Raw genomic sequence first — 21,702 nt, forward strand, 5'->3', positions numbered from 1 at the left:
GACACGACCAAACTTGACACTCAGCCACTCAGAACTTGAGTGACACGACCAAACTTGACCCTCAGCCACACAGAACCTGAGTGACACGACCAAACTTGACACTCAGCCACTCAGAACCTGAGTGACACGACCAAACTTGATACTCAGCCACTCAGAACCTGAGTGACACGACCAAACTTGACACTCAGCCACTCAGAACTTGAGTAACACGACCAAACTTGACACTCAGCCACTCAGAAACTGAGTGACACGACCAAACTTGATACTCAGCCACTCAGAACCTGAGTGACACGACCAAACTTGACACTCAGCCACTCAGAACTTGAGTAACACGACCAAACTTGACACTCAGCCACTCCGAACCTGAGTGACACGACCAAACTTGATACTCAGCCACTCAGAACCTGAGTGACATGACCAAACTTGACACTCAGCCACTCAGAACTTGAGTGACACGACCAAACTTGACACTCAGCCACTCAGAACCTGAGTGACACGACCAAACTTGACACTCAGCCACTCAGAACCTGAGTGACACGACCAAACTTGACACTCAGCCACTCAGAACCTGAGTGACACGACCAAACTTGACACTCAGCCACTCAGAACCTGAGTGACACGACCAAACTTGACACTCAGCCACTCAGAACCTGAGTGACACGACCAAACTTGACACTCAGCCACTCAGAACCTGAGTGACACGACCAAACTTGACACTCAGCCACTCAGAACCTGGCTGACACGACCAAACTTGACACTCAGCCACTCAGAACTTCAGTGGAAATACAATATAAGATAATTAACAAATAACAACTGAAAGAGAATGAGAAGAATGATCTGCTGTGGTGAAGAGAAACGACAGAAATCTACGTTACCTTTGGAATGACGTCTGTGAACCTTTGTTAGAAGACTGATGCTGACGTTATCAGTTGTGTTCAGCTCCTCCACAACACTGCCGTACCTGTGACAACACAGTAACAACTACAGTGACAACACAGTGTCTCTATTTCCCACCTCCACCCCTCCTTCAGAATATTGGCACTCTACTTTCCACCTCTAGGTCTCAAGTCCTGCTAACCTCTTCCCCTGAATCCCTTCATAAATGTTAGTTAGCTCACACTCCAACAGCACGTCAATTCAATAAAATCCATTTCTCTCCACTCCTATCTAACACTCTGAGTTACGCTTGCTGGAAGTCCAAGCCCCTCGCACACAAAACCTCCTTTACCCCCTCCCTCCAATCTTTCCTAGGCCGACCCCTACCCCGCTTTCCTTCCACTACAGATTTATATACCCTCCAAATAATTCTGTTTCGTTGTATCCTTTCTAAATGTCAACAACCCCTTCTCAGACCTCTGAACAATACTTTTAGAAATCCCTTACCTCCTAATCTCCAAGCTACAGATTCTCTGTAGCTTGTTGCTTTCTCCTTGTTGCAACATTCACCACCCATGCTTCACACCCATATAGGAGCGTAGGTATAATTATACTTTCATACATTTTCCTCTTTGCTTCCACGGATAACGTTTTTTGTCTCCGCAGACTCCTCAGTGCATCACTCACCTTTTTCCTCTCATCAGTTTAATGATTCACTTCGTCTTTCATAGACCCATCTGTTAAAACGTCTATTCCCAAACATGTGAATACATTCATTTCCTCCATACTCCCTCCCTCCAATCTGATATCTAAGCTTTCATTAAATTTTTGTTATCCTCATCACCTTACTCTTTCCTTTGTTCACTTTTAGTTTTCTTATTTTACGTACCCTTCCAAACTCATCTATAAGCACAGTGTTATTAGCAAAGAGCAACTGTGACAACTCCCACTTTGTGTTAGATTTTTTATCAAAATTTTAACCCCACACCTCTTGCCAACACCCGATCATTCACTTCTCTTACAACTCCATCTATAGATATATTGAACAACTGTGGTGACTTCACACATCCTTGTCTAAGGCCTACTTTTACTGGGATATAATCTCCCTCTCTCCTACATACTGTAACCTGAGCCTCACTATCCTCGTTAAAACCCTTCACTGCTTTCATTACCCTACCTCCTATTCCATATATTTAAGAACATAAGAAAGAAGGAACACCACAACAGGTCTACTGACCCATGCGGAGCAGGTCCATGTCCGCCCCCCCGGATTTGCCTAATGACCCACCCAGTCTGGTCACCTCCACTCAAGGATGGAGCACGGCACCAGACTGGTAACACAAGCTAGTCAGGTCCAACTCACACCCACCCACACACACTCATGTATTTATCTAACCTATTTTTAAAACTACACAACGTTTTAGCCTGAATAACTGTACTCGGGAGTTTGTTCCACTCATCCACAACTCTATTACCAAACCAGTGCTTTCCTATATCCTTCCTGAATCTGAATTTTTCCAACTGGAAACCATTGCTGCGAGTCCTGTCTTGGCTGGAAATTTTCAGCAAGCTGTTTACATCCCCTTTATTTATTCCTGTTTTCCATTTATACACCTCGAACATATCTTCCCTAATTCTACGCCTTTCGAGAGAGTGCAGATTCAGGGCCCTCAGTCTATCCTCATAGGGAAGATTTCTGATACATGGGATCATCTTTGTCATCCTCCTCTGTACGTTTTCCAGAGCATTTATATCCATTCTGTAATACGATGACCAGAACTGAGCAGCATAGTCTAAATGAGGCCTAACCAAGGATATATAGAGTTGAAGAACAACCTGAGGACTTCCATTATTTATACTTCTAGATATGAAACCAAGAATTCTCTTACATTTATTGCGAACACTAATGCACTGTTGTCTTGGTTTTAGATTACTGCTAACCAGAACTCCTAAATCCTTTTCGCAATCAGTAGTATTAAGATCTACATTATTTAGTTTATATGTGGGATGGTTATTTACCTGTCCAACATTTAGAACTTTGCGTTTGTCAATATTAAACTGCATCTGCCACTTCTCCGACCATTGCATCAGTCTATTCAAATCATCCTGGAGTGCTCTAATGTCCTCATTAGAATGAATTGGACGGCCTATTTTGGCGTCATCAGCAAATTTGCTTATGTCGCTATTTATTCCCTCATCTATGCCGTTTATGTATTTTGTGAACAACAACGGGCCCAGCACTGACCCCTGAGGAACACCGCTTGTGACGTGCCCCCATTCTGATTTCTCCCCATTTATGCAAACTCTCTGCTGCCTATTTGTCAGCCATGCCTCTACCCAGGAAAAAAAATTCTCCTCCTATTCCGTGTGCCTTAAGTTTCCTCAATAGCCTCTGGTGTGGAACTTTATCGAAAGCCTTACTGAAGTCCATATACACAATATCATATTCATTACCATGATCTACCTCCTCAAACACCTTAGTGAAAAAAGTTAGTAAATTCGTAAGACAGGAACGCCCCTTTGTAAAACCGTGTTGAGATTCATTAATCAATCTGTTCCTATCAAGATGGCTACGAATTGCTTCGGCAATTATTGATTCCATAAATTTTCCCACTATGGAGGTAAGGCTTATTGGTCTATAGTTCGAAGCCAAGGACCTGTCACCTGCCTTGTAAATAGGTATTACATTTGCCATTTTCCACTTATCAGGCACTATGCCAGTTTGTAGTGATATGTTAAAAAGATTAGCCATAGGTATGTTAAGTTCCTGTTTACATTCCTTTAACACCCTTGCAAACAGTTCATCAGGACATGGGAATTTGTTAGGTTTTAGTTTCTCTGTTTGTCTGAGGACCATGTCACTAGTTACCGCAATCGTACATAGTTTATTATCGTCCTGTTCTACATAATCTATTATTTCAGGAATATCGCTACTATTTTCCTGGGTGAAAACTGAGAGGAAGTAGGTATTGAGAATTTCACACATATCCTTATTACTGTCAGTGATCTGACCAGAGTTACTCTTAAGTGGGCCAATCTTGTCCCTAATCTTACTTCTTTATACCTGAAAGAACCCTTTTGGGTTAGTCTTTGAATCCCTTGCGACCTTAGCCTCATAATCCCTTTTTGCTTTTCTTATTCCTTTCTTTATTTCTCTCTTTAATTGAATATATTGATTTCTTAACTGCCCATCCCCTCTTTTGATACGCCTATATATGCCTCTCTTTTGACCAATGAGATGTTTTAATCTATTGTTCATCCATTTGGGATCATTTTTGTTAGATCTAATTTTCCTACTCGGAACAAAAGTTGTTTGGGAAGCTAGAACTATGCTCTGAAAAACCTCATATTGGCAGCCAAGATCACCTACCTGACCCATAGTCAGGACATCCCAATTTAGCCCACCCAGGCGGCCAAGCGAAAATCTGGGACAGACATTTGATTGCAGTTATCTGGGTAATTCCATGATATATTGAAACTAAGTGATTTGTGATCACTTTCCCCAAGCTCATCATTAACCTCAAGATTATTAATTAGTGAATCTTTGTTGGCAAGAACCAAGTCAAGCAGATTGTTTCCTCTAGTTGGTTCTGTCACAACCTGTTCTAAAAAGCAATCCTGAACCGTATCAAGAAAGTCACTAGACTCAAGATTTCCTGTCATATTGTTCCAATCAATTTGTCTAAAGTTAAAATCTCCCATTATCACAACATTTTTATATCTAGATGCCTTATGAATTTCGTCCCAAAACAGCTTACTGCACTCCCTATCAAGGTTTGGGGGGCCTATAAATCACACCCAAAATTAATTTGTCACGACCCTCGAGAAACTGTAGCCAAACAGATTCTGTGTTCGATGTTTCTAATCTTATATCATGTCTAAGAAAACAATTAAAATTTTTTCTGACATACACCGCCACTCCACCACCCTTCCTGTTGACCCTATCAGCATTACTTCCCTATCCACCCTATCACACGCCTTTTCCAAATCCATAAATGCCACAAAAACCTCTTTACCCTTATCTAAATACTGTTCAACTATGTGTATGACTGTAACCACCTGGTCTACACACCCCCTACCCTTCCTCAAGCCTCCTTGTTCATCCTCTTTCCTGCTCTCCCTCTTGTTCTTAATTCTCTCAATAAGATGATTATTATACTCAATAAATTAATTGTTATATTCAATATTTTTATTATTATTATTATTATTATTATTATTATTATTATTATTATTATTATTATTATTATTATTATTATTATTGCATCAATATACACTGGTCTTATATATCATAAATGTATTAAAGGTAAAGTGAGCAGAGATGAGCTTTTAGTCCATTTAATTAGTTTTTAATTTGTTTAATCAAACTCTTCTATGTTGTTGTAAAAGTTGTTTTTTATAATTTCTATTATTATGTTTATATTGTAATTGTAATAATAATAGTAATAATAATAACAATGGGTCTTCTGGTCAAACTTCCCACCTGAGATACACAACACCTGCCATCCCTAGGTGTCCCCCAGGTGACTCACCTGGGCTGCACCTGTGGCAGGTGGTGACAGCAGGTGCCTGAGGTGCAGGCATCAAGGCAGGCGGTGTAGGTGACGTGGTTGTTGCTGTTCCCACCACAGCCAGAGTACCTGAAGGAGGCGCAGGAACCATCCTGGGGACTGTAGTACCATCGCTCCTGGGGACTCCTACCTCCTTCTGCTACCCCCCTCGGGGGACACTCACCTGGGGGAGGACCACACCACGGGGGGTCACACTAAGTCAAAGTAACAGGTAATAAGGGTAATTAAGCTGAAACAAACAGGAGAGTAAACTAAGCTAAAACAGAAAGTAATGGATAATTAAGGTAATTAAGCTCAGACAAGCAGAAAGAAAAGTAAACTAATTAAGTTCAAAGAGGAAATCAGCTTAAGCTGAAACAGAAATACAACTAATTAAGCTTAAATTACCATAAAATAATGTAATTGATTTCAAATATTTAGTAAATCATGGTAATAAATATCTAAGAGGAAATCAAAGTTATATATATATATATATATATATATATATATATATATATATATATATATATATATATATATATATATATATATATATATATATATATATATATATATATATATATATATATATATATATATATATATATATATTTAACACAATAGGATATAAAATTGCTGTAGGCAGGGTGACCCTGCAACTAGGCAGGGTGACCCAACAACTAGGCAGGGTGACCCAACAACTAGGCAGGGTGACCCAACAACTAGGCAGGGTGACCCTACAACTAGGCAGGGTGATCCAACAACTAGGCAGGGTGACCCAACAACTAGGCAGGGTGACCCAACAACTAAGAACATAAGAACATAAGAAAGGAGGAACACTGCAGCAGGCCTGCTGGCCCATACTAGGCAGGTCCTTTACAATTCATCCCACTAATAAACATTTGACCTACCCAATTTTCAATGCTACCCAAGAAATAAGCTCTGATGTGCAAGTCCCACTCAAATCCAACCCATCCCACTCATGTATTTATCCAACCTAAATTTGAAACTACCCAAAGTCCTAGCCTCAATAACCCAACTAGGTAGACTGTTCCACTCATCTACTACCCTATTTCCAAACCAATACTTTCCTATGTCCTTTCTAAATCTAAACTTATCTAATTTAAATCCATTACTGCGGGTTCTCTCTTGGAGAGATATCCTCAAGACCTTGTTAATATCCCCTTTATTAATACCTATCTTCCACTTATACACTTCGATCAGGTCTCCCCTCATTCTTCGTCTAACAAGTGAATGTAACTTAAGAGTCTTCAATCTTTCTTCATAAGGAAGATTTCTAATGCTATGTATTAATTTAGTCATCCTACGCTGAATGTTTTCTAATGAATTTATGTCCATTCTGTAATATGGAGACCAGAATTGAGCTGCATAATCTAGGTGAGGCCTTACTAATGATGTATAAAGCTGCAGTATGACCTCTGGACTTCTGTTGCTTACACTTCTTGATATAAATCCCAGTAATCTATTTGCCTTATTACGTACGCTCTTAGGCATTGCTGTCTTGGTTTAAGGTTGCTGCTTACCATAACCCCCAAGTCCTTTTCGCAATCTGTATGGTTAAGTTCTACATTATTTAACTTATAAGTGCTAGGGTTATGGACACTCCCGAGCTTCAGAACCTTGCATTTATCTACATTGAACTGCATCTGCCACTTTTCTGACCAAGAGTAGAGTTTGTCTAAATCCTCCTGAAGTTCCCTAACATCTACGTTTGAATCAATTATCCTACCTATCTTCGTGTCATCGGCGAATTTGCTCATATCACTAGTAATTCCTTCATCAAGATCATTGATATATATTATAAACAACAACGGGCCCAAGACTGATCCCTGTGGAACGCCACTTGTTACTGATCCCCACTCGGATTTAACCCCATTTATGGACACTCTTTGCTTCCTGTCTGTGAGCCATGATTCGATCCACGAGAGCACCCTTCCCCCAATGCCATGAGCTGCTACTTTCTTCAACAGTCTTTGGTGCAGAACTCTATCAAATGCCTTACTAAAATCTAAGTAAATAATATCAAATTCTTTATCGTGGTCAACAGCCTCAAAAGCTTTACTGAAGAAAGTCAATAAATTAGTTAGACAAGACCGGCCTCTTGTGAATCCATGCTGAGTATCATTAATCAAGCTATGCTTATCGAGATGGCTTCTTATAATCTCAGCTATAATTGACTCTAGTAATTTGCCTACAATTGAGGTCAGGCTTATTGGGCGGTAATTTGACGGTAACGACTTGTCCCCTGTTTTGAAAATAGGAATTACATTAGCCATCTTCCACATATCAGACACTGCACCTGTTTGAAGAGATAAATTAAAAATATTAGTTAATGGTTCACAGACTTCCATTTTGCATTCCTTTAGAACCCTTGAAAAAACCTCATCAGGACCCGGTGACTTATTTTGCTTCAGTCTGTCTATCTGCTTCACAACCATTTCACTAGTGACTGTGATGTTACATAATTTATCTTCTTCTGATCCACTATAAAAATTAATTACCGGAATATTATTAGTGTCTTCCTGTGTAAAAACCGAGAGAAAATAATTATTTAAAATCGAGCACATTTCATTCTCTTTGTCAGTAAGATGCCCATAGTTATTTTTAAGGGGACCTATCTTATCTCTGACTTTTGTTCTATAGACCTGGAAAAAACTTTTTGGGTTAGTTTTAGAATCCCTAGCAACTTTAATTTCATAGTCCCTTTTAGCTTTTCTTATCCCCTTTTTAATGTCCCTCTTAATGTCAATATACTGATTCATAAGATGACCCTCGCCTCTTTTGATACGCCTATAAATTCCTTTCTTATGCCCTAGTAGATATTTCAGCCTATTATTCATCCATTTTTGGTCATTTCTATTTGATCTAATTTCCTTATAAGGGATAAACGTTCTTTGAGCAGCATGTATTGTGTTCAGAAAACTGTCATATTGATAGCTCTCTTCGTTACCCCAGTCAACAGATGATAAGTGTTCTCTAAGCCCATCGTAATCTGCTAAGCGAAAATCTGGGACTGTTACTGAGTTATCCCTACTATCATACTTCCATTCAATTCTACATGTAATTGATTTGTGGTCGCTAGCACCCAGTTCCTCTGAAACTTCTAAATTATTAACAAGGGATTCATTGTTTGCCAGAACTAAGTCAAGCAGGTTATTACCCCTTGTAGGTTCTGTCACAAACTGCTTCAAAAAACAATCCTGAACTACTTCTAAGAAATCGTATGATTCTAAATTCCCAGTCAAGAAATTCCAATCAATATGACTAAAGTTAAAGTCTCCTAGAATTACTACATTATCGTGCCTTGTGGCCCTAAAAATTTCCTCCCATAGTAGTCTCCCCTGGTCCCTATCTAAATTTGGGGGACGGTATATCACACCTAAAATTAATTTTTCATGCCCCTCTGAAAATTCTATCCAAACAGACTCTGTATGTGTTACTTCAGACTTAATACCCGTTTTTATGCAACAGTTCAAGCGATCTCGGACATACAATGCCACCCCACCCCCCTTCCCGATACTTCTATCTACTTGGAACAATTTAAAACCCTGAATGTGACATTCTGCAGGCATGTCCCGACTTTTTGAATTAAACCACGTCTCAGTAATGGCAAATACATCTATGTTACCTGCACTAGCAACTAGTCTCAACTCGTCCATTTTATTCCTAGCACTGCGACTATTTGTGTAATAAATATTTAAAGACCCTCCTATCTCTTTACCCTTCCTGCTCCTTTCTGTTATTCCACTAAACCTATTACTGTCATTGTCAATTAGTGCCACTGGCTTTTCAATATACTCCTCATTTTGCCTATTACTAGTTCTCCTAGTACTCATGTTACTACCCTGCGACTTCACAGTTTTCCCGCCAAAACCCATACCACTAACTATTCCTAGTTTAAAGACCTAACAGCTCCCTCCACTGCATTGGCCAGTGCTCCCACCCCACACCTAGACAAGTGAACCCCATCCCTGGCATACATGTCATTTCTGCCATAGAAGAGGTCCCAGTTGTCAATGAATGTTAGCGCATTTTCCTTACAGTATTTGTCCAGCCAGCAATTGACACCAATTGCTCTGGACAACCATTCATTTCCAATTCCTCTCCTTGGCAAAATGCCACATATGACAGGTTTCCCACCCTTCTTCCTAATTATCTCTATTGCTGACCTATACCTGCTAATCAGGTCCTCACTCCTACGTCTGCCAACATCGTTGCCTCCAGCACTGAGACAGATAATAGGATTGCTCCCATTACCTCTCATGATGTCATCCAGACGGCTAACAATATCCTTCATCCCAGCCCCAGGAAAACACACTCTCTGCCTCCTACTCCTATCCTTCAAACAGAATGCCCTATCCATGTACCTAATCTGACTATCCCCAACAACAACAATGTTTTTACCTTCCTTGGCGTCGTCCGTAGTGATGCTCCGAGTAGTCGACTCAAATTCGCCAGGTAGCATTACACCACTTGTAGAATTCGTCATGACGTTCTCGATGGTCTTCGTTGGGGTTTCTAGGGATGTCTCACTCACGTCTGCAAATGCTACCTTGGTGCTCGTTGTGGAATTCCCAGTAGAACACTCACATTCGTCAGGTAGCACCGAGAATGAGTTGGAAGTTTCCACGGCAGTCTTCTGGTTTCTCGTTGTTTCTGCCTCTCCAACCGTTTTCTTAATCTTCAGCTTGGTTCCATGTTGCCCGACCACTGACCAAGCTCCCCTCTTAACCTGGGGACTCACAACAGGAGGATTACTACGAATCCTCTTGTTCTCCTCCGTTAATCGCCGTATCTCCAGTTTAGCAACTCTGAGTTCTTCTCTCAGCTGCTGGTAAAGCTGCTCAAGAGAGGGCATCCTGGTTCAGATTCACAGAGAGCACACAAACAGGTCTTCACAGAGCTAAGTACACGTCACCACTAGGCAGGGTGACCCAACAACTAGGCAGGGTGACCCAACAACTAGGCAGGGTGACCCAACAACTAGGCAGGGTGACCCAACAACTAGGCAGGGTGACCCTACAACTAGGCAGGGTGACCCAACAACTAGGTAGGGTGGCCCAACAACTAGGCAGGGTGACCCTACAACAAGGTAAGGTGACCCTACAACTAGGCAGGGTGACCCTACAACAAGGTAAGGTGACCCTACAACTAGGCAGGGTGACCCTACAACAAGGTAAGGTGACCCTACAACTAAGCAGGGTGACCCTACAACTAGGCAGGGTGACCCTACAACAAGGTAAGGTGACCCTACAACTAGGCAGGGTGACCCTACAACTAGGCAGGGTGACCCTACAACTAGGCAGGGTGACCCAACAACTAGGCAGGATGACCCAACAACTAGGCAGGGTGACCCAACAACTAGGCAGGGTGACCCAACAACTAGGCAGGGTGGCCCAACAACTAGGCAGGGTGACCCTACAACTAGGCAGGGTGACCCAACAACTAGGCAGGGTGACCCAACAACTAGGCAGGGTGACCCAACAACTAGGCAGGGTGACCCAACAACTAGGCAGGGTGACCCAACAACTAGGCAGGGTGACCCAACAACTAGGCAGGGTGACCAAACAACTAGGCAGGGTGACCCTACAACAAGGTAAGGTGACCTTACAACAAGGTAAGGTGACCTTACAACTAGGCAGGGTGCCCCAACAACTAGGCAGGGTGACCCTACAACAAGGTAAGGTGACACTACAACTAGGCAGGGTGACCCTACAACTAGGCAGGGTGACCCTACAACAAGGTAAGGTGACCTTACAACTAGGCAGGGTGACCCCTACAACAAGGTAACGTGAAGTCCTGAGTTACTTACCCACGACAGGGGGCAGTAAGCAGTTGGTAATAGTGGGTGTCTGACAGTGCCGCCCATTGTGGGTGGTGGGACACAGGCAGCGGTAGGAGGGGCGGCGCCGCCCACTGTGGGTGGCCACACACACACCCTCGTTCATACATGGTGCACTGATACACGGATCTGCAGTGTTATTATTATTATTATTATTATTATTATTATTATTATTATTATTATTATTATTATTATTATTATTATTATTATTATTATTATTATTATTATTATTACTAAGTGTTATTGAAGCTCTACATAGAGCTTACCTATATTTTTTATCTATATTTTATCTATATATTTTACAGAGCTTTAAATAGGCTGAAGAAAACACTGAAAGTAAACAGCTGGTTATGCCTTTGTTCTGTCGTCAGATAGTACCTATTTAACTACTCAGTATTTTACCTTCGTCAGATAGTACCTATTTAACTACTCAGTATTTTACCTTCGTCAGATAGTACCTATTTAACTACTCAGTACTTTAACTTCGTCATATAGTACCTACTTAACATCTCAGTACCTTACCTGTGTCAGGAGAGGTTGGCCAGATGATGGAACACCCTCCACAGGTGTTGATGACGGGGCTCCTGGAGGCACTGGTGGCCCTGGGGCTCAAGTAATTGGCCAGAGTGGCCACAAGGTGTAGGTCACAGGGTGGCCTGGCCACCTCACAGCCACACCACCAGGCCACCACACCACTCAGCACACCCAGGCTCTCCACACCCTGTGTGACACATGTCAGCTTCCAAGATCAGTCACCTTAACACCTGTGTGCACTTATGTTCTTACACTTAAGGCTGTATAAACATGTATCTTAATATGTACACATAAGACTGTACACACTCACTCACACATACACACACACACACACACACATACACATACACACACACACACACACACACACACACACACACACATACACACACACACACACACACACACACACACACACACACACACACACACACACACACACACACACACACACACACACACACACACACACACACACACACACACACACACCTGTATATGGTAGATAGAAGAAACACCTGCATCTTCATCAACAGGAACATCTGCATCTTCACCAACGGGAACACCTGTGTCATATTTAGAAGTAGGAACGCCTGCACTTTCAGGAGCAGGAACATCTGTAACATCTCCAGCAGGAACATCTGTATCATCCTCAGGAGCAGAAACACCTGTATCATCCTCAGGAGCAGAAACACCTGTATCATCCTCAGGAGCAGGAACACCTGTATTATCCTCAGGAGCAGAAACACCTGTATCATCCTCAGGAGCAGAAACACCTGTATCATCCTCAGGAGCAGAAACTCCTGTATCATCCTCAGGAGCAGGAGCACCTGTATCATCCTCAGGAGCAGGAACACCTGTATCATCTTCTAAAGAAACACCTGTATCATCTTCTAAAGAAACACCTGTATCATCCTCAGGAGCAGGAACACCTGTATCATCCTCAGAAGCAGGAACACCTGTATCATCCTCAGGAGCAGAAACACCTGTATCATCTTCTAAAGAAACACCTGTATCATCCCCAGAGCCAGGCACTCCTACAGTGCTTCCTACAGTGCCTGCTGCAGTGCCTGCTGCAGTGCCTGCTGCAGTGCCTGTTGCTGTGCCTCCTACAGTGCCTCCTACAGTGCCTCCTGCGGTGCCTCCTACAGTGTCTCCTACATTGCCTCCTACAGTACTTCCTGCAGTGTATTCTGCAGGGCCTCCTGCAGTGCTTCCTACAGTGCTTCCTACAGTGCCTCCTGCAGAGACTGGCACACTAGCTGGTGAAGAAACAGGTGTGTGGGTCAGGATGCTGCTGTCTGCCTCCCTCAGCCACGTCTGCCACGTCAGTGCCTTCCACACCCTCATCCTGGCAGCCTCGTCAGACGACGAGTACATTTGGACGTGTACGTCTCTCACTCGACGTATTCCCGCTTCTTCAACTCGGAGCAGATGCAACAATTCCTGGAAGGATGGAGATAATTATATTTTACATGGCACTTAAAAGGTGCTATCTGGCACTCTCTAATTGTACCAGACACACACACACACACACACACACACACACACACACACACACACACACACACACACACACACACACATCCACACACACACATCCACACACACATACACACACACACACACACACACACACATCCACACACACACTACAAGAGAGAGAGGAAAGGATGAACCAGCAAGGCTGGACTTAGTATTCACCTTGAGTAGTGCAGATATCGAGGACATCACATATGAAAGACCCCTTGGGGCCAGTGACCATGTGGTTTTAAGCTTCGAATACACAGTAGAGCTACAAGTGGAAGGAGAAGCAGGAAGGCCAGGACGAATGAAGCCAAACTACAAGAAAGGGGACTACACAGGAATGAGGAACTTCCTGAACGGGGTTCAGTGGGACAGAGAACTGGCAGGGAAGCCAGATAATGAGATGATGGAATATGTAGCAACAAAATGCAAGGAGGCTGAGGAGAGGTTTGTACCCAACGGTAACAGGAATAATGAAAAAGCCAGGATGAGCCCATGGTTTACCCAAAGGTGCAGGGAGGCAAAAACCAAGTGTGCTAGGGAATGTAAGAAATATAGAAGGCAAAGGACCCAGGAGAATAAGGAGAGCAGTCGTAGAGCCAGAAACGAATATGCACAGATAAGAAGGGAGGCCCAACGACAATATGAAAACGACATAGCAGCGAAAGCCAAATCTGACCCGAAACAGTTGTACAGCCACATCAGGAGGAAAACAACAGTCAAGGATCAGGTAATCAGGCTAAGGAAGGAAGGAGGAGAGACAACAAGAAATGACCGTGAAGTATGTGAGGAACTCAACAAGAGATTCAAAGAAGTGTTCACAGAGAAGACGGAAGGGGCTCCAGAAAGACGGAGAGGTGGGGCGCACCACCATGTGCTGGACACAGTGCACACAACCGAGGAAGAAGTGAAGAGGCTTCTGAGTGAGCTAGACACTTCAAAGGCAATGGGGCCAGATAACATCTCCCCATGGGTATTGAGAGAGGGAGCAGGGGCGCTATGTGTACCCCTAACAACAATATTCAATACATCTATCGAAACAGGGAGATTGCCTGAGGCATGGAAGACAGCAAATGTAGTCCCAATCTTTAAAAAAGGAGACAGACATGAAGCATTAAACTACAGACCAGTGTCACTGACATGTATAGTATGCAAAATCATGGAGAAGATTATCAGGAGAAGAGTGGTGGAACACCTAGAAAAGAACGATCTCATCAACAGCAGCCAACATGGTTTCAGGGACGGGAAATCCTGTGTCACAAACCTACTGGAGTTCTATGACATGGTGACAGCAGTATGACAAGAGAGAGAGGGGTGGGTGGATTGCATTTTCTTGGACTGCAAGAAGGCGTTTGACACAGTTCCACACAAGAGATTGGTGCAAAAACTGGAGGACCAAGCAGGGTTAACAGGGAAGGCACTACAATGGATCAGGGAATACTTGTCAGGAAGACAGCAGCGAGTCATGGTACGTGGCGAGGTGTCAGAGTGGGCACCTGTAACCAGCGGGGTCCCACAGGGGTCAGTCCTAGGACCAGTGCTGTTTCTGGTATTTGTGAATGACATGACGGAAGGAATAGACTCTGAGGTGTCCCTGTTTGCAGATGACGTGAAGTTGATGAGAAGAATTCACTCGATCGAAGACCAGGCAGAACTACAAAGGGATCTGGACAGGCTGCAGACCTGGTCCAGCAATTGGCTCCTGGAGTTCAATCCCACCAAGTGCAAAGTCATGAAGATTGGGGAAGGGCAAAGAAGACCGCAGACGGAGTACAGTCTAGGGGGCCAGAGACTACAAACCTCACTCAAGGAAAAAGATCTTGGGGTGACTATAACACCAGGCACATCTGAAGCGCACATCAACCAAATAACTGCTGCAGCATATGGGCGCCTAGCAAACCTCAGAACAGCATTCCGACATCTTAATAAGGAATCGTTCAGGACCCTGTACACCGTGTACGTTAGGCTCATATTGGAGTATACAGCACCAGTTTGGAACCCACACCTAGCCAAGCACATAAAGAAACTAGAGAAAGTGCAAAGGTTTGCGACAAGACTTGTCCCAGAGCTAAGAGATATGTCCTACGAGGAGAGGTTAAGGGAAATCAACCTGACGACACTGGAGGACAGGAGAGATAGGGGGGACATGATAACGACATACAAAATACTGAGAGGAATTGACAAGGTGGACAAAAACAGGATGTTCCAGAGATTGGACACAGTAACAAGGGGACACAGTTGGAAGCTGAAGACACAGATGAAACACAGGGATGTTAGGAAGTATTTCTTCAGCCACAGAGTAGTCAGGAAGTGGAATAGTTTGGGAAGCGATGTAGTGGAGGCAGGATCCATACATAGCTTTAAGCAGAGGTATGATAAAGCTCACGGCTCAGGGAGAGTGACCTAGTAGCGATCAGTGAAGAGGCGGGGCCAGGAGCTCGGACTCGACCCTCGTAACCTCAACTAGGTGAGTACACACACACACACACACACACATACACACACACACACACACACACACACACACACCCACACACATCCACACACACACACACGCACACTCACACACACACACACACACACACACACACAAACACACACACATCCACACACACACACAACCACCCACACACACACACACACACACACACACACACACATCATCACACACATACATACACACATCCACACACACACACACACACACACACACACACACACACACACACACACACACACACACACACACACACACACACACACATATCCACACACACACACACACACACACACACACACACACACACACACATCCACACACACACACACACACACACACACACACACACACACACACACATCCACACACACACACACACACACACACACACACACACACATCCACACACACACATACACACACACACACACACACACACACACACACACACACACACACACACACACACACACACACACACACACACACACACACACACACACACACACACACACACACACACACACACACACACACACACACACACACACACACACACACAGTCCCAATTTTTAAAAAGGGAGACAGACATGAGGCACTAAACTACAGACCTGTATCACTAACGTGTATAGTATGCAAGGTCATGGAGAAGATCATCAGGAGGAGAGTGGTGGGGCACCTGGAAAGAAACAAGTGTGTAATTGACAACCAGCACGGTTTCAAGGAAGGAAAATCCTGTGTCACAAACCTACTAGAGTTTTATGACAAGGTGACAGAAGCAAGACAAGAGAGAGAGGGGTGGATCGACTGCATATTTTTGAACTGCAAGAAGGCCTTCGACACAGTTCCTCACAAGAGGTTACTGCAAAAGCTAGAGGATCAGGCACACATAACAGGAAAGGCACTGCAATGGATCAGAGAATACCTGTCAGGGAGGCAACAACGAGTCATGGTACGCGACGAGGTGTCAGAGTGGGCGCCTGTGACAAGCGGGGTTCCACAGGGGTCAGTCCTAGGACCTGTGCTGTTCTTGGTATATGTGAACGACATAACTGAAGGGATAGACTCAGAAGTGTCCTTGTTTGCAGATGATGTGAAGTTAATGAGAAGAATCAAATCGGATGAGGATCAGGCAGGACTACAAAGAGACCTGGACAGGCTACAAGCCTGGTCCAGCAACTGGCTCCTTGAATTTAACCCTGCCAAATGCAAAGTCATGAAGATTGGGGAAGGGCAAAGAAGACCGCAGACATAATATAGTTTAGATGGCCAAAGACTGCAAACCTCACTCAAGGAAAAAGACCTGGGGGTGAGTATAACACCGAGCATATCTCCTGAGGCGCACATCAATCAGATAACTGCTGCAGCATACGGGCGCCTGGCAAACCTACGGATAGCGTTCCGATACCTCAGTAAGGATTCGTTTAAGACTCTGTACACCATCTACGTCAGGCCCATACTGGAGTATGCAGCACCAGTTTGGAATCCACACCTAGTCAAGCACGTCAAGAAATTAGAGAAAGTGCAAAGGTTTGCAACAAGACTAGTCCCAGAGCTACGGGGATTGTCCTACGAAGAAAGGTTGAGGGATATCGGCCTGACAACACTGGAGGACAGGAGGGTCAGGGGAGACATGATAACGACATATAAAATACTGCGCGGAATAGACAAGGTGGACAAAGACGGAATGTTCCAGAGAAGGGACACAGACACAAGAGGTCACAATTGGAAGTTGAAGACTCAGATGAATCAAAGGGATGTTAGGAAGTATTTCTTCAGTCATAGAGTAGTCAGGCCATGGAATAGCCTAGAAAGTGATGTGGTGGAGGCAGGAACCATACATAGTTTTAAGGCGAGGTATGATAGAGCTCATGGGGCAGGGTGAGAGAGGACCTAGTAGCAATCAGCGAAGAGGCGGGGCCTGGAGCTGTGACTCGACCCCTGCAACCACAAATAGGTGAGTACAAATAGGTGAGTACACACACACACACACACACAAGTGAAAGAAATACAGTGAATAGGGTACATTATTAACGAGAAGAAATTGAGGTGGATCTACGCCAGGACGTACATCGAGCTGGATCTACTCCAGGACGTCACATCGACCTGGACAATCTACACTGCTACAGCTGCACTACAAGTACTGTATCACGTATGAGTGGTTGTTTGGGTGTGGGGTCCAGGTTCCAATTTAACCGCCAAGCTGAATGTGAATGGTCTAACTCTCATAGCACGATAAAGAATAGGCACTCAAGTATTCAATAAGGTTTAGCAAATGGTAATCCATTGAACAAGGCGATTAACTCACTATAAGCAGGTGATATAGGCAACACTGCAAGGGAGTCAGGTCACATAGGTTGTGGACACAAGGACAACTGAGAATCTACATTACACTCCAAGCACAAGCCACCTACTTTTCAGACACATAATAAACCCACACATAATTCGACACATAATTACACACACACACACACACACACACACACACACACACACACACACACACACACACACACACACACACACACACACACACACACACATACACACACACACCCACATACACACACACACACCCACACACACACACACACACACACACACACACACACACACACACACACACACACACACACACACACACACACACACACACACACACACACACACACACACACACACACACACACACACACACACACACACACACTGTAAGTGCGGTAAGTCCCAGGAGGTTGGTCAGGTCACAAGGTGTGGGCAGCCAAGGACCACTGAGACTTACCTTAAACGCACAAGCCACCTACCTTTCAGTACATAATAAACCCACACATAATTCCACACACAATTACACACAAAATTACACACACACACACACACACACACACACACACACACACACACACACATATCCAGACACACACACACTCCCCCCTCACCACCGACATCTCACTACTTCCCCAGATCTATCCCCACCCGCGATCACCCTCCCCTCCCCCGTTCACCCCAAACCCTCCCCACCCCTCCCCACTCAGCTCCCAAATAGCCACAGTTCCTCCACTACTTCCCCCCCCACACTCTGACACACACACTACTAACCTAACATACAGAACTACATAGGTTTCCCACTCTGAGGCAATCAGGATAAAACAAAAATGGGTTGCCAGAGAGCAACAAGAAAAACCAAGGGACAGGAGGAGGAAAATGCAAAGGAAGATTGGGCAGCAGAGCTCATAAAAAGGGATCATGAATGGGAAAAGAAACTAGAAGAACTTAGCATGAGAATGGAAGAGAGGATAGATATGGAAAGCAGGAAGTGGGAGGTGCATGTCAAAGCAGCAGAAGCTAGGATACAGAGTTTAGAAGAGGAACTGAAAAATCTGAAACAGCCTAAAGAACTAAAGAATATTTTGGGATTGACAACAGAGACTGCTACCTCAGCCACAAATAAGGGGACTGTAGGGAAAGAAGGGGCACAACTACATGGAGATGCTCTATCAGAGGAGACTGTAGCAAATGAAAGAGCTAAGCTTTATGTGGAGGCCCTAACAGACAACAACAGAGCCCAAGGAAAGCCGAGAAGGGAAAATGACAGGCCACTGAGCCCAAGTACATTAGCCAGTGAAACTGATGAAAGGAAAGCTGCAGTGGAGGAAACCAAATTAAATGAGGGGATACACAGGGATATGCAGTGGGAGAATGAAAGGGTGAGGTCAGTCTTTGTGTATGGGCTCCAGGAAGTCGAAGGGGAAACATATGAAGCAAGAAAACAAGGGGAAAAAAAGCAATTGAAAGCATCATGAAAGCAATAGGAGAAGACGATATGACCCAGCTGGAAAATTTTCAGAGAATAGGGGGGTTTGTAAAAAAAAGAACCCGGCCGAAGCGCCTCGGACCAGGATCCTGCAGGAGAAAGCACGATTAAGGGACATGACGGCATACAGGAGGGTGTATCTCGACCGCGACAGAACACAAGAAGAAAGGAAGAAACTGAGAGAGATGGTACAAAGGCGAAAGGAGGAGAGAAAGGGGATGGAGAAGACAGACAGGAGATCCCAGACCCAGGAAGAAGATCAAATACAGCCTCCCTCACAACTTTCTATAGAAGCCTCCCAACCAGGTCAACCCCAGTGCAACCAAACACTCTAAATCAAAACACCCATGCCACATCCAATGCCCCCACCCACTACATTACAAACTTCACCCCCACAGCAACAACCCATAGTTCCTTACCAGGTCTCCCACTTCCCCAACCCCAATATACTTCCCAGACCACAGTCTTAGAAAAGAAGTTGAAGGTGTGGTATACAAATGCAGATGGAATAACAAACAAGTATGAGGAGTGGCACGAAAGAATCAAAGAGACATCCCCAGACATAATAGCACTCACAGAAACAAAACTCACCAGAATAATAACAGATTCAATCTTTCCATCCGGATATCAAATCTTTAGGAAAGACAGAGGGAGGAGAGGGGGAGGAGGAGTTGCACTGCTCATTAAAAACCAGTGGGGTTTTGAGAAAATGGAAGGAATGGATGGCATGGGCGAAAGGGACTACTTAGTAGGAACAATCCAGTCTGAGGGACATAAGGTGATAATTGCAGTAATGTACAACCCACCACAGAACTGCAGGAGGCCAAGAGAAGAATACGATGAGAGCAACAGAGCAATGATCAACACACTAGCCGAGGTGGCCAGGAGAGCACACATGGGGGGAGCAAAGTTACTAGTTATGGGTGATTTCAATCACAAGGAGATTGACTGGGAAAACCTGGAGCCCCATGGGGGTCCCGAAACATGGAGAGCCAAGATGATGGATGTGGTACTGGAGAACCTCATGCATCAACATGTTAGAGACACTACCAGAGAGAGAGGAGAGGATGAACCAGCAAGGTTGGACCTTGTATTCACCATGAGTAGTTTGGACATCGAGGGTATCATGTATGAAAGGCCCCTGGGAGCTAGTGATCATGTGGTTCTGTGCTTCGACTACATAGTTGAGCTCCAAGTGGAGAGAGTAGCAGGAATAGGCTGGGAAAAACCAAACTACAAAAGGGGGAACTACTCAGGCATGAGGAACTTCCTTCAAGACATTCAGTGGGAGAGGGAACTGACAGGAAAACCAGTACAAGAAATGATGGACTATGTAGCAACAAAATGCAAGGAGGCAGAGGAGAGGTTTGTTCCCAAGGGAAACAGAAATAATGGGAAGAACAGAACGAGTCCTTGGTTCACCCAAAGGTGTAGGGAGGCAAAAACTAGGTGTACTAGAGAATGGAAAAGGTACAGAAGACAGAGAACTCAGGAAAATAAAGAAATCAGCCGAAGAGCCAGAAACGAATATGCACAGATAAGAAGGGAGGCTCAGAGACAATATGAAAATGACATAGCATCAAAAGTAAAGACTGACCCGAAGCTGTTGTACAGCCACATCAGGAGGAAAACAACAGTCAAGGACCAGGTAATCAGACTGAGGAAGGGTGATGGGGAATTCACAAGAAACGACCGAGAGGTATGTCAGGAGCTCAACACAAGATTTAAAGAGGTATTTACAGTGGAAACCAGTAGGACTCCAAGAAATCAGAACAGGGGGGCACACCAGCAAGTGCTGGATGAGGTACATATAACCAAGGAGGAGGTGAAGAAGCTGCTATGCGAACTTGACACCTCAAAGGCGGTGGGACCAGACAACATCTCTCCATGGGTCCTTAAAGAGGGAGCAGAGATATTGTGTGAGCCATTAACAAAGATCTTCAACACATCATTTGAAACTGGGCAACTCCCTGAGGTATGGAAAATGGCAAATGTAGTCCCAATTTTTAAAAAGGGAGACAGACATGAGGCACTAAACTACAGA

At 44.2% G+C, this 21,702-nt stretch overlaps 1 protein-coding gene across 3 annotated transcripts in view; it reads right to left on the reverse strand.

The window, feature by feature from the left end:
• The window catches only part of LOC128698496 (uncharacterized), a 178,751-nt gene that overhangs the window by 140,647 nt on the left and 16,402 nt on the right, over positions 1-21,702 (reverse strand). For all 3 annotated transcript variants that reach the window (XM_070084971.1, XM_070084970.1, XM_070084969.1), the window contains exons 5-9: positions 12,313-13,266; positions 11,809-12,007; positions 11,257-11,415; positions 5,406-5,607; positions 876-961 (exon numbers count right to left, since the gene is read on the reverse strand). In XM_070084971.1, the coding sequence (XP_069941072.1) occupies positions 876-961; positions 5,406-5,607; positions 11,257-11,415; positions 11,809-12,007; positions 12,313-13,266 (1,600 nt within the window). The remainder of the gene's footprint in view (positions 1-875; positions 962-5,405; positions 5,608-11,256; positions 11,416-11,808; positions 12,008-12,312; positions 13,267-21,702) is intronic.

Source organism: Cherax quadricarinatus, chromosome 14 (genome assembly GCF_038502225.1).
Source record: "Cherax quadricarinatus isolate ZL_2023a chromosome 14, ASM3850222v1, whole genome shotgun sequence".
Taxonomy (NCBI): Eukaryota; Metazoa; Arthropoda; class Malacostraca; order Decapoda; family Parastacidae; genus Cherax; species Cherax quadricarinatus.